The sequence below is a fragment of the Arachis ipaensis genome, chromosome B01 (assembly GCF_000816755.2).
Source record: "Arachis ipaensis cultivar K30076 chromosome B01, Araip1.1, whole genome shotgun sequence".
Taxonomy (NCBI): domain Eukaryota; kingdom Viridiplantae; phylum Streptophyta; class Magnoliopsida; order Fabales; family Fabaceae; genus Arachis; species Arachis ipaensis.
The window spans coordinates 122,010,530-122,024,754 of NC_029785.2; the positions used below are offsets into that span (position 1 = coordinate 122,010,530).

General features: G+C 35.7%; 2 protein-coding genes and 1 long non-coding RNA gene across 5 annotated transcripts in view; 2 read left to right on the forward strand and 1 right to left on the reverse strand.

Annotated features, from left to right (window-relative positions):
- Positions 1-2,614, forward strand: part of LOC107635244 — a 13,781-nt gene extending 11,167 nt beyond the window's left edge. Inside the window, exons 1-6 of one of the 3 annotated variants that reach the window (XM_016338654.2) lie at positions 258-513; positions 1,340-1,579; positions 1,685-1,753; positions 1,855-1,930; positions 2,040-2,104; positions 2,218-2,614. In XM_016338654.2, coding sequence (XP_016194140.1) covers positions 1,412-1,579; positions 1,685-1,753; positions 1,855-1,930; positions 2,040-2,104; positions 2,218-2,277 — 438 coding nt within the window. In that variant the 5' untranslated portion in view covers positions 258-513; positions 1,340-1,411 and the 3' untranslated portion in view covers positions 2,278-2,614. Of the gene's footprint in view, positions 1-257; positions 514-1,339; positions 1,580-1,684; positions 1,754-1,854; positions 1,931-2,039; positions 2,105-2,217 lie in introns of those variants that run through there. The other 2 variants (XM_016338662.2, XM_016338669.2) reach the window with 2 other exon arrangements.
- LOC107612108 (pentatricopeptide repeat-containing protein At5g06540) lies at positions 8,774-13,825 on the forward strand. Its single transcript, XM_021111565.1, has 4 exons — positions 8,774-8,857; positions 9,895-10,167; positions 10,535-12,837; positions 13,427-13,825. The coding sequence occupies exons 1-3, from the start codon at positions 8,774-8,776 to the stop codon at positions 11,534-11,536; spliced, it is 1,359 nt and encodes a 452-aa protein (XP_020967224.1). The 3' UTR covers positions 11,537-12,837; positions 13,427-13,825.
- LOC110262524 overlaps positions 13,912-14,225 on the reverse strand; it is a 772-nt gene continuing 458 nt past the window's right edge. Inside the window, exon 2 of the long non-coding RNA XR_002347170.1 lies at positions 13,912-14,166. This is a non-coding gene — a long non-coding RNA (uncharacterized LOC110262524). The remainder of the gene's footprint in view (positions 14,167-14,225) is intronic.

Consider the following 14,225-nt stretch of genomic DNA (forward strand, 5'->3'; position numbering starts at 1 on the left):
TTGGACGTATGACTGTTATGTCTGACAAAAAAAAACGTTAGAAATTGATCTGTATATTAATTTTTATGGAGACTAAAATGTCCACTTAATAATTTTTGAAGACTGATATGAATAATTATTCTGCTAAAAAATAAACTAAAAATTGATTTATTTGTTAGAATAAAACTTTGAGAATTGAGCTGTATATTAATTTTTTTTAAGGCTAAAATATTTTTAAAATTCTTGGACTAATTTGTGTAATTATTCTAAAAAACCAGTAAAACTGTAACCCTAAACCCGTTCATCCTCACGGCCTCACCCATACACGCATGGGAATTTGGAGATGACTAGCCAGCCACCGTAAACTGCAGCCCCCAATATCTCCACCCCCGAACTACTCTCCGTCGCCCAGAGGGTATCGCGCCGCTGGCATCTCCCTCTCCGAGCTCACTCTCTTTCACCGTCACAAACGTCACTCTTCTCGCCCGCCTCCCTCTCCTTGGCTCCTTGCTTGCTTCTTCCGCGTCGTCGACGGTAAATTCCTCGTCCTTGCCTCTGGTCTCTGTTTGTTCCTAACCCCTGTTCGTCCTTGTCCTCGTCCCTAAGCCCTCTCGCCTTTGTTCGTCCCCAACCCCAACCTCCCTGAGTCTCTGTTGTTTTAATTTGGTTCAATGATTTCACTCGCATAAATAAGTTATTTTTTGAAAAAAAGGTTAATTAGTATCTGTAAGAGTATTGTCATTGTTTTGATCATTGTTCTAAATGTTTGGAAAAACTGGAAAAGCATTGTTTTGATCAACAAATAACAATATACTTAAGAACTTAAGATCATTGTTAAGCATTATTTGGGAAAACTGGAAAAGCCAAACAGTTTTGTTTTGATTTGTATGCATAGGATTGCTTACTGTTTGCATGTTAATTACAACTTAGCAGCTGATGAGAAAAAGCAAAATCTGTTTAAGTTTGTCATTCTGGAAAATTACTACACTCTTGATTCTACTGTACCAGGTTATGCTTGTAAATAATAACTTTTCATTCTTCATTCTTGAATAAAACTATGCACAACAATTATGATGGATATTGATAGTTCTGGATTGATTCTATCACCAATTTGATATGATCTTTTGTGTATAGCATTTACCGAGCTCCCGCTAAAAATTGGTATAGACATGATAAATTGCTTTGATCATTGTTATAAATTGGTTTTGAAGATGAATGTAACTAATGATCACCAGTCACATGTCAGTGTTGGCCAACAATCACAATTTTTATGTTGAATTGAGAAATTTTGAATTTTATGGAAAATTTATATCGTATTTTTAATAATTTTTTATATTTAATTGAATCGGTTCACCCACAGTTAGACCTTTGAACCATTGAACCTATTACTCGACCGGTTCACCAACCGTTCGGTTCTCGCAACTTCTACGTGATGATGGATTCTCGTGAAGGAGCAAGGAAGGGGATTGAAGAGGTAAAATTGAAGGACGAGGAAAATGTTTCTGCACAATATGAATTGTGTCAGTTGCCTATCACGTGCTTCACCGAAATCGTGAACGATGTCAGCCTCCATTTTCAGATTATACAGTTTCCAAAACAGGTTTTTTTTTCCCCAATTATGGTTCTCATGCAAATTCACTTCTTTTTTGTGTTGATAAAATGATAATGATTAATGGTCAATGATGTGTTTGTGGGATTATGGCAGATATATGTGTGGGTTGGTTACACCTCTGCCAAATTGGGGAACTTGTATGCAGCTGCTCACACTCGCCCTGTAACTTCTCACTCTTTTCAAAATCACATTTACTAATTCTTTTGTTTTCTAAAGATTGTGTTTTTATGTGGATTTGTGATATGTGATTGTGGTTAACTCAGAACAATAATGTATCAATAACTTCGTTAATGGGAGGGACTTCTGATAACACTGGCTCTGGTCTTGCTTGCCGCTTAGGTAACTATTATTATTGTCTTTCATAATAATGGGAGCAAAAAAAAAAATTGTTTATTTGTTTTGTTTTAGTTGTTGAATTGATGGTATTTGTGTTGTTTGTTTGTTGCAGTTCTGAAGACTGGTCTCAATGTCATTTTGGCTTGCAATATTCCCAAAAATAGCCCTATGATTGAGGTTTAGCACAGTTTTGTTATGTTCCTTGTATCATTGTGATTAATATGACGGTTCAAAAAAGAAATCATGTTCATATTTTATATCTTAGTTTTGCAAGTTGAATGGATATGCAGGCTGAAGCTGAGAAAATATTGGTTCAGAAACTCAATAGTATGGGTTACGGCATGTCTTGATTGGAGGAACTTGTAGCATTAGCGTTGCTTGCAAAACATTGGTACATTGACTCTCAATGCTCTGTGGCGCTATATCCTTTCTAGATTGGAAGAAATTTCTGTGTACATTGTACTTTTATATATGTAAGTTCTTGACAATTAGATCAGTTACTCTTTTAAGATTGTTGCTGCATTTGATATCAACTGGCTACAGATATTGCAATTTGACTACTTATAGCTACTTGGAATGTTTCATATGTAATTTCTTGATTCAAGAAAGAAGTGACAGAAGATATTCAGGGCCAAAACATTGTTACATCATTTGTATTGTATCTGAAAATCAGCAAAATTTCCTTGAGTGAAAGAGAGTAGATAAGTAAATTGGATATATGGTTTGCAAAACAATTTCCTTGGGACCAATGACAATGGTACCAATAAAAATAGTTTAATATGAATTAGTAGTTACTTTCATTCTTATAGTTCATAACTTCACATCTTGTTTTTGCAGAGTTTTTAATTTTTGAATGTTGAAGGTAAATAAATTTGGTATACTCTAAATTGATATCATGTTCCAAGTCTTTTTAATTTATATTTTTCAAGAACAATCAAATCGATAGTAAAGCTACAAATAAAACAATCTCATGATAATTTTGGACCTCGGTTATTTTACTACTTTGAATTTTGGAGCCAGAGGCTATAACCGACGTTACTACCCATATCGTTAGTTACTATGATGTTCTTTGCTCACATAATCATGGCGTGAGATTTTTCAAGATAACAACAAAAAAATGGAAATGGAACACATTTCAATTGTGCAAGGAACACAGTTGGAAGGTTTCTTCCTAAACGAATTGAAGCAGAGAATATTCATAAACTTGAAACTAATCCAATATATTTTAGAATCCCGTTAGGGAGCCAATGGAATATTTGTACAATGAGTTATGAGTTAAAAAATGAACATCACTTATACTCTTGACCTTTTGGATCTAAAGTTCTGATACCATGTTACGAAATCACTCATTCCAAAAGCTTAAATTGATAGGAAAAGGTAACACTAATGGTTATACCTCTAATACTGAATCGGACATCCCTAAACCTTCATTGTACACATTGGACAGATACTCCATTGGCTCCCTATACTTCCTCATTACAAAATAACCCAAATATGGTTAAGATAATAACCAATTAAAATGTGACCCATCATGAGTATCTGTACAATGTATATAATGGGCTGTTTATTTGGCTTAATATGAGTTAAAAATGAACATCCAGGTAAAATACTACTAATGGTATCAGGGATATATCCTACTGAATCGAACACAATACAGGCCATTGTACACATTGTACAGATACTCCATTGGCTCCCTATACTTCCTCTTTTGTAATTTATTATTTGAGATGGGTAATGGTATAATTTCTTAAAGGGAAAGTATGCGGAGCCAATGGAATATTTATACAATGTGTACAATGGAGGTTTATGGAGTATTAGAGATTATAATCATTAGTATTACCTTTTTTCATCAGCTGAAGTTTTTGGGATGAGTGGTATCATGACATGGTATTAGAGCACTAGATCCAAAAGGTCAAGAGTTCGATCCTTGGTGAATTCCAAAATCAGTTTAAGCTTTTGGGAAGATGTTTATTATCCCTAGTACTCAGATGGGAAGATGGTATGCAAGATGGAATGCTCAAGTGATTAGTTAAATTGGAAATTATTGGCTAACCCTCTATTTACTAACGCTAGACCTTCCCAAGGGAGAGGATTAGGATTTGCGAATAAGAGTTAGCTCAATCACTTGACTTTCCTTTATTTAGTAAGGGTTAACTAAGTGAAAACAACAACCTCTTTATACTACACTTGAGAGAACTCCAACAAGGATAGGACTTCCAATTAATCATTCTTTCAGTCAAAGCTTTTTATTTTAATTACATAAAACCTCTTGTTAATTTTCATTGCTTTAATTTACAATTATTTATTTTCCCATTCCTCATTCCAAAAATTCTCAGAAAATTCATAACCAATAATAAATCATACCTCCCGAGGTCTAAATACTTCGGTTATTAATTTTATTAGGGGTTTGTTACTTGTGACAACCAAATTTTTGTGCGAAAGGACTCTCTGTTGGTTTAGAAACTATACTTGCAACGAGGATTTATTTGTGAAATTCTTTACTAGCAGAAATCCGTTCCTCACGTATTTTTGACTTTCTTTAGGTGTATTTCAGGTTGAGTCTAGTAGAAGAGTCAACCAATAAACCAGCTGAAGAGAACATGATGGTTGTGCAGGTAGAGACCCAGTCACAAACTGAAGCGCTTTCAATGTGAGTTTTTCAAAAAAATTTCAACCTTATAGCCATTTTATTTTCATGGGCTTTGTTAACCTTTTATTTTTGTCTTGTTTAGAGTTCCAATTCAAGTTTATCTATCATTGTCCCAGACAACCCCTGTGCCAGAAATTGAACCAACCCTTATGCCAGAAATTAAACCAACCCCTGCAAAGTCTTCAAGTGAAAAAATTAATGAAGAAACTATAAAAAGGTAAGGAATAATCTTGGGGTGTATTTGTTCATTGTTTGGGTGTATATTATCCTTGTTGGGGTGTATATCCTCACAATTGTTCTGTAACACTGCAGCACTCCAGAACCACCGGCAAAAACTGAAGAAAGCATACCTACGCTTCCACCAACTCCATCTAAAGTGTAAGTTCAGCAGAGTAAAATTTGGTTTTCAATATCATTCATCTATTCTTATTCTTATAGTACGTTATATCTTATCATGCAGTAATTCAGCCCCAGAAGATGCTGCTGCACTGATGATGATGGCACGGACAGCATCGTACATTCCTAAAGAAGGTCCAATGCCATCATTCAGCCTCGGCTTGACTGATTCAAGCCAAGAAGAAGCAGCAACGCAAGAGGGTGTAGCAACGCAAGAGGGGGAGAGGGCGAAAACTCCTGAAACGCCAAAACTAATAGAACAGTTAGGGGAGCTGGTGGAAAAAATTGCAGGCAGCGGGGTGAAAACAGAAGGTAAAACTCCACAGATTCAAAAGCAAAGTGGCGAAGAAAGTTTTGAAAAGTTTGAAACTCCTGCGAGGACAAATGAAATGACGGCTGAAATAAAAGAGAAATGCTACATCTGGGCCACACGTGTGAAAACATACGCAGATGGAGCCACTAATGAGTATGACGCCATGTGCACACTCAATGCCCAAGATCGATACATTTTGTCAAAAATTCACTTCGCATCTCTCAAAGCTGGTACACATATAGAATCTGAGATAATATTAGAATTACATTAATCATTTTATCATGAAAAGTAACTGCAATATTGATTGATGTAAAATTGATTTGGGCTTTTATTTCTAGATTGTCTCTGCCATGTGCCTCATTCTTAACCAGTAAAACATTAAAAGGGTTCAAGAAGAAACATACTGTCTCCCCCCTGATATTGTGGTAAGTTGTACTTCAATTCATTTGGGTGTATTTTCTGTATTTATTTGGGTGTATTTTCTGTATTCATTTGGATGTATTTTCTGTATTCATTTGGTGTTTTACAATTGTTGCAAAACATGGCCATTGAAAATCATCCAAAAGGGGTATTCTTACAGCCTAAAACCAATAAGCCATTCAGAGTGGAAGACTACCCAATGTTTATGCCATTCTTGGACCTTAAAAAATTAGCATCACATCCATATGTAAGTTTTTGTTTCTAAAACTTCTTATTACCATTCTTTACTTATGTGCCAAATAAACTAAAACACTGTTTAATGTGGACATGCTTCAGATTTTTGCACCTGTTTGCTATTCAAACCATTGGTGGTTATGGGTGGCTGATGCAAGAAAGAAAAAATTTGTTATACTCGACCCATATCACAAGACTTGTCCATCCGATGAAAGAATGAACATAAATAAATTTATTGTAAGTTGGTTCTGTGTTCTGTATTTTAATATTTAGGTGTATTTATGTTCAATATAAGGTGTAAGTTTGTGCTCCTTTGGGTGTATTCCTTTATTAAATTTATTCATATATTACTGATTTGTTTTGTGTTTTAAGGGATATGTAATTTCAAGAATGAGAGTATATGCTGGAGGCACCTCTGAAGAGAAAGGATCAGGAAATTCATACACCATACATTAACATCTCAAGCCAAAAGACAAGGTATAAATCTTTCACTCTGAAAATTAAACTTTCCTATATGTAATTTGCTAATTTATTTCTTGTTTTTCAGCTATGACTGTGCTATTTATGTAATGAAGTGGCTTGAGATAATTCAGCCCGAAAACGTTAAAAGGGGGAAGTATGAGTGGGACAATTGGACACAGGTAATTGTGTTTAAAAACTATATAACTTTGTATTACTTTACTAAATTAATATGGTTGATTAAATAGAAAATTCTTTTAAACTGCAGAATGAGGTAGACCACTATAGAGTAGAATATGCTTCCCGGATTCTATTCAATGAAATGAATCAAGACAAAGCTGAAGCCATTAGGGGAAGTGATGCAATAAGACTGTCCAAGCCATCCTCATTGTTATTGAGTCCATATTGTCAGATAGATTCTAATGATATTGACACTGATTAATCTAGCTGTTATATAGTCTGGTAAGAAATTGAACACATGCTGTAAAAATTTGCTAATTATAATCCAGTGTATTGTAAAAAAAAATTCCATAATTAAACTCTCTCTCTGCTGTATTCAAAAGGTCTGAATTACACGTACTAAAGATATGAAGAAAAACATCAAACCATATATACACCCATAACTTGAAATTTTACACCCAAAGAAAGTTGAATATACACCCAAACATCTATCTCCTGATGCTTTATCCCTAAAACCCTAATCCCTTAAACCCTTAAACCCTAAACCCTAAAACCCTAAACCCTAAACCACCCAACCTACTACACCCAAAGCATCAAATTTTACACCCATAACATCACATTTTACACCCAAGGAAAGTTAAATATACACCCAAACTTCTATCCCATGATGCTTTATCCCTAAACCCCTAAACCCTAAAACCCTAAACCCTAAATACTAAACCCTAAAATCCTAAACCCCTAAACCTTAAATCCTAAACACTAACCCTAAAATGCTAAACCCTAAACCCTAAACCCTAAAAATATAAAACCCTAAACCCTAAACCCTAAACCATAAAAAAATAATAATTTATAACATAAATAGCATAATCTGAAATATATATATGTAAAATGTCAAACACAAGAAAATTCAGAAATACATCCAAAAAACTAAGCTTTACACCCATATTCTGTAACTATACACCCAAAAAACTATCTCCTGCTGCTGGTTCCCTAAACTGATAATTCATAACACGTCCTTGATATTGGCTGGAATTTGGATGCACCACTGATGCATCATCAAAGAGGTTTAACTGGAAATAATAAACTCACATATTAGCAAAAATATTAACAAGAAAATTAAAATCAATCACCACAAGTTTAAAGAAAATCACTTTTACCTCGTTTAGAGCTTTTTTTTCTTCTTCTTTGAGGCATTTGCAATCTGTTTGTCCAACTTTGAACCTAACCTATTTTTTGGACGTCCTCTTGTTCGAACCCTTGGAGGGCTTTGAAGCTCGTTAACGGATTCCAAGTTGGCATTTTCGTGAGATAACGAACATGTCCCATTCCTTTTGGCTTTCAATTCTTCCATCTTAACCATGATGTTATCGTACGCACGGTGCAGAATGGCAGTCAGATCTTCCGATTCTGATGCAAATTCGCAAATATTTTGTGAACGAAACACCAATTCATCAAACCTCTTGCTTCTTGGCTCCAGCAGTGGCTCGTCGTGGTTGCTCTTGATGTGTGTGTCGCCTCTTTACCTTCTTGCTCCATCGTTCCAGTATATATCTCAGTGACACTTGGGTTACTCATTCAAAACTTAACACGCTTAGTGCGTGACGGCACAATATGCCTCTTGACTCGAATAATAGGCATTGGCATTTCACTTAGGCTGCTACTGAGTCGTAAGTAACCACAAACTTGTTGAATATTGAGGTAGAAACTTGTTCTCCGACTTCGTATACTGAATAGCCTAGAGCGGAGTTCGTTAATCTTGTGATGCAATTTGCCCTTCTCCTGAATTATGTTTGGACTTTCCTAAACTTTTGGTGAGTGTACACATGTTGAAACTGAGCTTCAATGTTTCGTTCACTCAATACTATACAATTGTTTCACCATAAGTACTGTGTTCGGTTCATTTTAAAGAAAACTGTTTGAATTTGATTTTATATAATGGATTATGTTTTGTTCACTCAGTACTATACAATTGTTTCACCATGAGTACGTGTTCGGATCATTATGCAGAAAGATGTTCGAATTTGAATTTATATATTGGATAATTTTCCATTCATTACAATTGTTTTACCATAATAACACGTTTCGTTTATATTCTACACAATTCAAAACTCTTCTTCCTCACATGCTACTGCTTCTTTACGAGGGAGAGAAGGAGGAAAAGACAAAAAAATACAACAGCAACAACAACAAAAAAATGACGATAAGGAGAAAATACGTGAAGAAAAAGGAACGCGAGAATGAGGAGGAGGAGGAAGGCGAAGAAGAAGACGCTTCATGTGTAAACGAGTGTGAGAAGAAGAAGAAGAAGCGTGAAGAAAGAAGAAAAACGAAAAAAGCGCGTGATCTAAAATTGCTTGAATGAACTTGGATACCAAAATTCCTTGGATGTGGAGAATATCTTATTATTAAATTAGGATTCAACTACTTGATAGTAAGTTTGCACAAAATCTTTGTAAATCAATTTATTTTTTTTTATAACTACTCCAAAAAAGAAAATATTATTTCAAATAATTGGCAATTATTTTAATTTATATATAAAATAAATATTAAATGATTTTTTTTATAAATAATCATTGTTATATTTTTTCTCAGAAAGTCTAAGACTCAGTATTTTTATTAAAATTTAACTAATATTTTAATTATTAAAAAAAAGGGTATAATTTCATATCAATAAATGATAACTAATTAATTATTACAAATCACAACAAAAAATATACTGCCTCTAGGATTACCGTTAACCAAATCTTACTAGAAGCCTTGTATATATAAGTAAGCAGAAAGCAACAAGGATTAATTCTCAGTTTCATTCTTATTTCTATTAAAGAAAGTTTCCAATATTTCTAGTAAACTCGAAGCATCAAACCAGTTCTTAATTTCATCATCATGACTTCGCCATTTACTTTCTTTTGGGAAGCGTCATCTCCCCCATTGTTACAAGAAGAGGAGGCAGATTTGCAACACTATCTAACCCTCATGAGAGATCAAATAACAGATTACTTCATTCTCAAGGTACAAGTTACGCATCAAACTTGCTGGACTCATCATCAACAACCACAATCACATCCACCAGTGTTAGGAGCCATTTATTCGTTTGCATCCTCAATTCTAATCCAAGCGCAAGAATTCCTTCAAAACGGTTCATCACACATGCAAATGCACTTCCCTGATGCTATTATACCAATTGCCTTGATTCATAACATGATGCCAGATATTATATCCTACGCGAAAGCCATAACTCAAACTCGTCGTTCCGGATTCCTCTATGAAAGACCTGATTTTCATTTGTTCAGTTTGTATCTGGACATTATTATCCAGAATCCTATATTGTACGTTGATGACTTGAATATCCAGAATTTGTCATTGGAAGTTGATGACTACGGCAACATGATCACCGACTTAATCATTGAAGAGTCCATGGCAGATCCTAATAATATTAAGATGATTCCTGCTTCGAAGAATGCCATTGAGTCTCTTGAGAAAGTGAAGCTTGAAAATAATAACCACCTAGCAGAGAGGTGCAGTATTTGTCTGACTGAATTTGATTATGGTGATGATGCAGAACAAGTTTCATCAATGCCTTGTAAGCATGTATATCATCAAGAGTGCCTCATCCAGTGGCTCAAGACTAGTCATTTGTGTCCTTTATGTCGCTATCCGATGCCAACTAATTAGATTGTCAAAAATGTAAATAAAAGAAATTGAAATTAGTTACTTGTATTTGTTTCTTTGTAATTTGGTTGTAGTTCATCATGTGAATAGCATTATGCATTTAATCATGAAAAAAATTAGTTAGTTGATCCTGTGTAGTTTGGATGTAATTCATCATGTGTGAATAATATTATGCATTTTGTGTGGAGTTCTCTTTCCCAATTTTTTCTTTTTTATATTATTTTCTGTTTTAATTTTCTAAGTAGCTTTATCTAAAAAGAAAAAACCTTCGTTTTGTTTGTTAAAGAACCTGCCAGCCTGTACCCAGGTTCACACACACGTGCTGAAATTCGGGCTGAGCTTTGATTCCCACGCGGCCAATGGTTTGGTCAGGGGTTACTCTGTTTCCGGAGATTTTGCCCGTGCGCGCCTGATGTTCGATGAAATGCCGGACAGGAGTTTGAGTCTTTGGACGACGATGGTTTGTGGGTATGTTCAGAATCAATGTTATGATGAGGCTTTGGGGCTTTTTGATGAGATGATTGGGGATGGATTGGAGCCCAATGCTGCGACGCTGGCTTCAGTGTTATCGGCTTGCGCTCGGGCGGGGTATCTTGAGCTTGGGCAGAGGATTCATGAGTTCATGAAGGTGAAGGGGTTTGAAGTGAAAGTGATTCTTGGGACGGCGTTGGTTTACATGTATGCAAAGAATGGGGAGATTGTTATGGCTCGGAAGTTGTTTGATGAAATGACTGAGAGAAATGTTGTTACTTGGAATGTGATGATCTCTGGCTTGGCTGCTCATGGACATGTTGAAGATGCTCTTGGTCTCTTTGAGAAGCTGAAGGAGGAGCAAGCTGTCGTCCCTAACGATGTCACTTTCTTAGGGGTTTTGTCGGCTTGTTGTCATGCTGGCTTGGTTGATGTTGGTCGTGAGATCTTTTATTCGATGAAAAATGTGTATGGGGTTGACGCAAAGATTGAACATTATGGGTGCATGGTGGATCTTCTTGGAAAAGAGGGTAAGTTGATAGAGGCAGAGGAACTGGTAAAAGGAATGCCTTGGAAGCCTGATATTGTTATTTTAGGAGCTTTGTTGGCAGCTTGCAAAAATAATGGAAATACCAAGGTTGCTAAAAGAGTCGTAAAAGAAATTCTTGCTCTGGAACCTCATAATCATGGTGTTCATGTTGCTATGTCGAATATATATGCAGAGGCTGGACAATGGAATGAAGTTTTGAGACTGAGGAAGGTTATGAAAGAAGAAAGACTAAAGAAAACTCCAGGGTGGAGCCTTGTTGCTACTTAATTGAGCATTGTCCAAAAGATTTCGTTTTTTCAATTGTCGTAATTTAACCAAAGGAGTAGACTTAAGTTGCTCAAATGTGCCTGATTAAATCCTAAATCACTTCTGTTTGAACTGTTTCTGCTACTTGGAAGACCAAAATTAGTTGAGGTAGTTGCCGAAAAGGTGGGGTTGCAGTACTACTTATTAATGTCTGATTGTCGCATCCTAGTCGCAAGAACATAAGCACTGCTTGAGGTTCACTTCAAAGGAGTTTCTTGTTGAAAAGTGTCATTCAAAATGGAATTGCTAATATTAAAATTTTGGACGGAGTTATGCTTTGGTATGGCTAATGTCAACATTACTGAATGATTGTAGGATTCAGATAACTTAGAAGCTTTTCAGACAAAGAAGGAACTCCTATGCTCCTATTAGGAGAAAGATGCATGACATGAACACTTAAACAGGCCTTGATCATGTCCAAGGTGTGTTAATGAATGCAGAGGGTGAACAGTGTGGTAACAGCTATATCATAAAACTTGGTATTTTCAAGAGCTATTAAGATGAAAGATCACTCGAGTGTTGGTCTAGTGTGTTTCTCGATAAAAGTTCATCTCCCTAGAGGAAAACAGGGATGAACTTGGTCCTGGTGTATCTACCCCTCTTGGTTTGTGTCCAGTCTAGTAAAGATCTATGAGACATTAGAATAGAAGCAACCGTGTTAAACACTGAAGTAGCTGGCTCATATAATCACCCAGAGCTACTCTTCTAATGTGAACTGATGCAAGCTGCGGCTCTCTATTTATTGGCTTACAAGCAAAACATTAGCTATAGGAGGTTGCAGTTGTGGCCTAACATATTCAATGGTTGACACACCACTGACAGACGACAATGGAAAAAATGGACCGTAAAGCTACGCAGATGAGCATGTAAGGAACCGGACAGAGACAGGGGATGCAAACCATGTAATTTGTGGTAGTTATGGCTATAGCCTATAGGTGCTAACTTTTCATAACAATTTAAGGGGAAAAAAAGGAAAGAAATCGCGCTGATTCTTGTACTAAGGAGGAAATTATAATATTCAAGATTACGCATCTGGTAACCTGCAAAGTTGCAGGAAGTGATTCCTAACCGTGTAAGTTGTAACCATCTGCAGTGATTTTTTAAGTGCCTGAGTATGTTAGTGTTTTCCTTTTATACTAGTTATATTAACTTCCTTTATGTGATAATTCTTCAGACCATTCAGCAGCTCAAAAGTAAAAATAGTCTTCCGACATTGACAAGACAGATAGAAAAAGCAAAGATTCAGTTTGGAAGGGTGAGAGGTAATTATAACTCTTTGTTATTTCTATGAAATTCTCAAGGGAGGTATATGACAATGCAAACACAATATGCTGGAAATTAAAACATTTTCAGCTCCTTATGTCCAGTTCACCTAAATTAGATTATTTTTTTTTAATCCCACACATTTCATACTGTTTGTAATGGTAAAATTGTTAATTAAATTACTAGTTATTTGTTTTCAAAAATTAATGGTGCTGAAATGATAAAATTACTAATTCCAGCCAATCTGCTATTAGTTGCAGGTTCTCAACAATCTTCATTGATCAGATAGATACCCAGAAAAATAAAAAACAAAAAGATAAAAATAGCAAAGAAGCAAAGTAGAAAGATGATAAAAGCCATAACCGCTACATAATAACTTCTATAAGAAGTTCTGTTCTAACACTGATGTTGCATATTAATTTGACGCAAGAAAGATGCTGGAACATGAACCGTCTCTATAGTATTCAGAAAGATATAATGTCATTGAGTACTAAGATATTGTATATAATGAACCGTTTTTTATATTGTATATTTCCCTCTCAAAATTATTACTGATGGATACTAAGATACATGATCGCTCGCTTTCAGACATGGCTGGTGTGTTTAAATGTTAATCTTTCTGGAACTGTAGAAGCTGCGAATGTGAGACACTGAATCAACTTGGGGGTCTGACTCATCATCAGCAGAAGGTTCATTTGCAAGGAAAGGATGAGAAGCTATTGGTTCATTTGCGAAAAAATGCAGGAGATGGGATTGGGGCTATTACTCTGTTTGCATGCAAATCATGAGATGGGACTATAGGCTCACTTGCCAGCACAATCTTTTGCGAGGGAAGGAGATTGAGTTGGGGTTATTGCCTAAATTTCAGGCAAATCATGAGATGGTGTTATAGGTTCAGAACTTGCAGGAAAAGCTTGAGATGGAGTTGGGGCTATTGGTTTGTTTTCTTGGAATGCATGAGATGGAGATATTGGCTCACTTGCTAATTCAATGGCTGAAACACCACTCAGGAAAATGCCTAGGGGCAAAAGAAAAGCAAAGCCATGGTAGAAAAAGAAGGGGGAATACAAAGCCTTGTGAATTTGTGATTTCTTTGTGGCCGTGGCCTGTAGGATGCTCATCACACCCTTCAGAGGAATCTATTTATAAGTTAACGCTCACTGCCCATGAATGCAGTGATGTTACATGTGACCAAAGGATTTTCTTTTCTTGGGGTGGTCATTTTCCGAATCCTGGCAATGGTGCGGGTTGTTTGTACATCAAACTGCTCTCAATCTTTTTTTTTTTTCTTTTTTTTAAAGGCGATTTCTCATTTGTTTTGTTCTATACTATGAGTTTTTTTTTTGACTTTTTAGACACTTTTTTGGTGACTTCTATAACTTCTATA

What these genes read in the sequence shown, in the direction of transcription:
- LOC107612108 (XM_021111565.1), top strand. Translation starts at nt 8,774, where the DNA reads ATGACGATAAGGAGAAAATACGTGAAGAAAAAGGAACGCGAGAATGAG. An exon ending in AAGAAGAAGACGCTTCATGT is followed by an intron (nt 8,858 to 9,894) that starts GTAAACGAGTGT and finishes ATTATTATCCAG; the next exon opens with AATCCTATATTGTACGTTGA. An exon ending in CATCAATGCCTTGTAAGCAT is followed by an intron (nt 10,168 to 10,534) that starts GTATATCATCAA and finishes TGTTTGTTAAAG; the next exon opens with AACCTGCCAGCCTGTACCCA.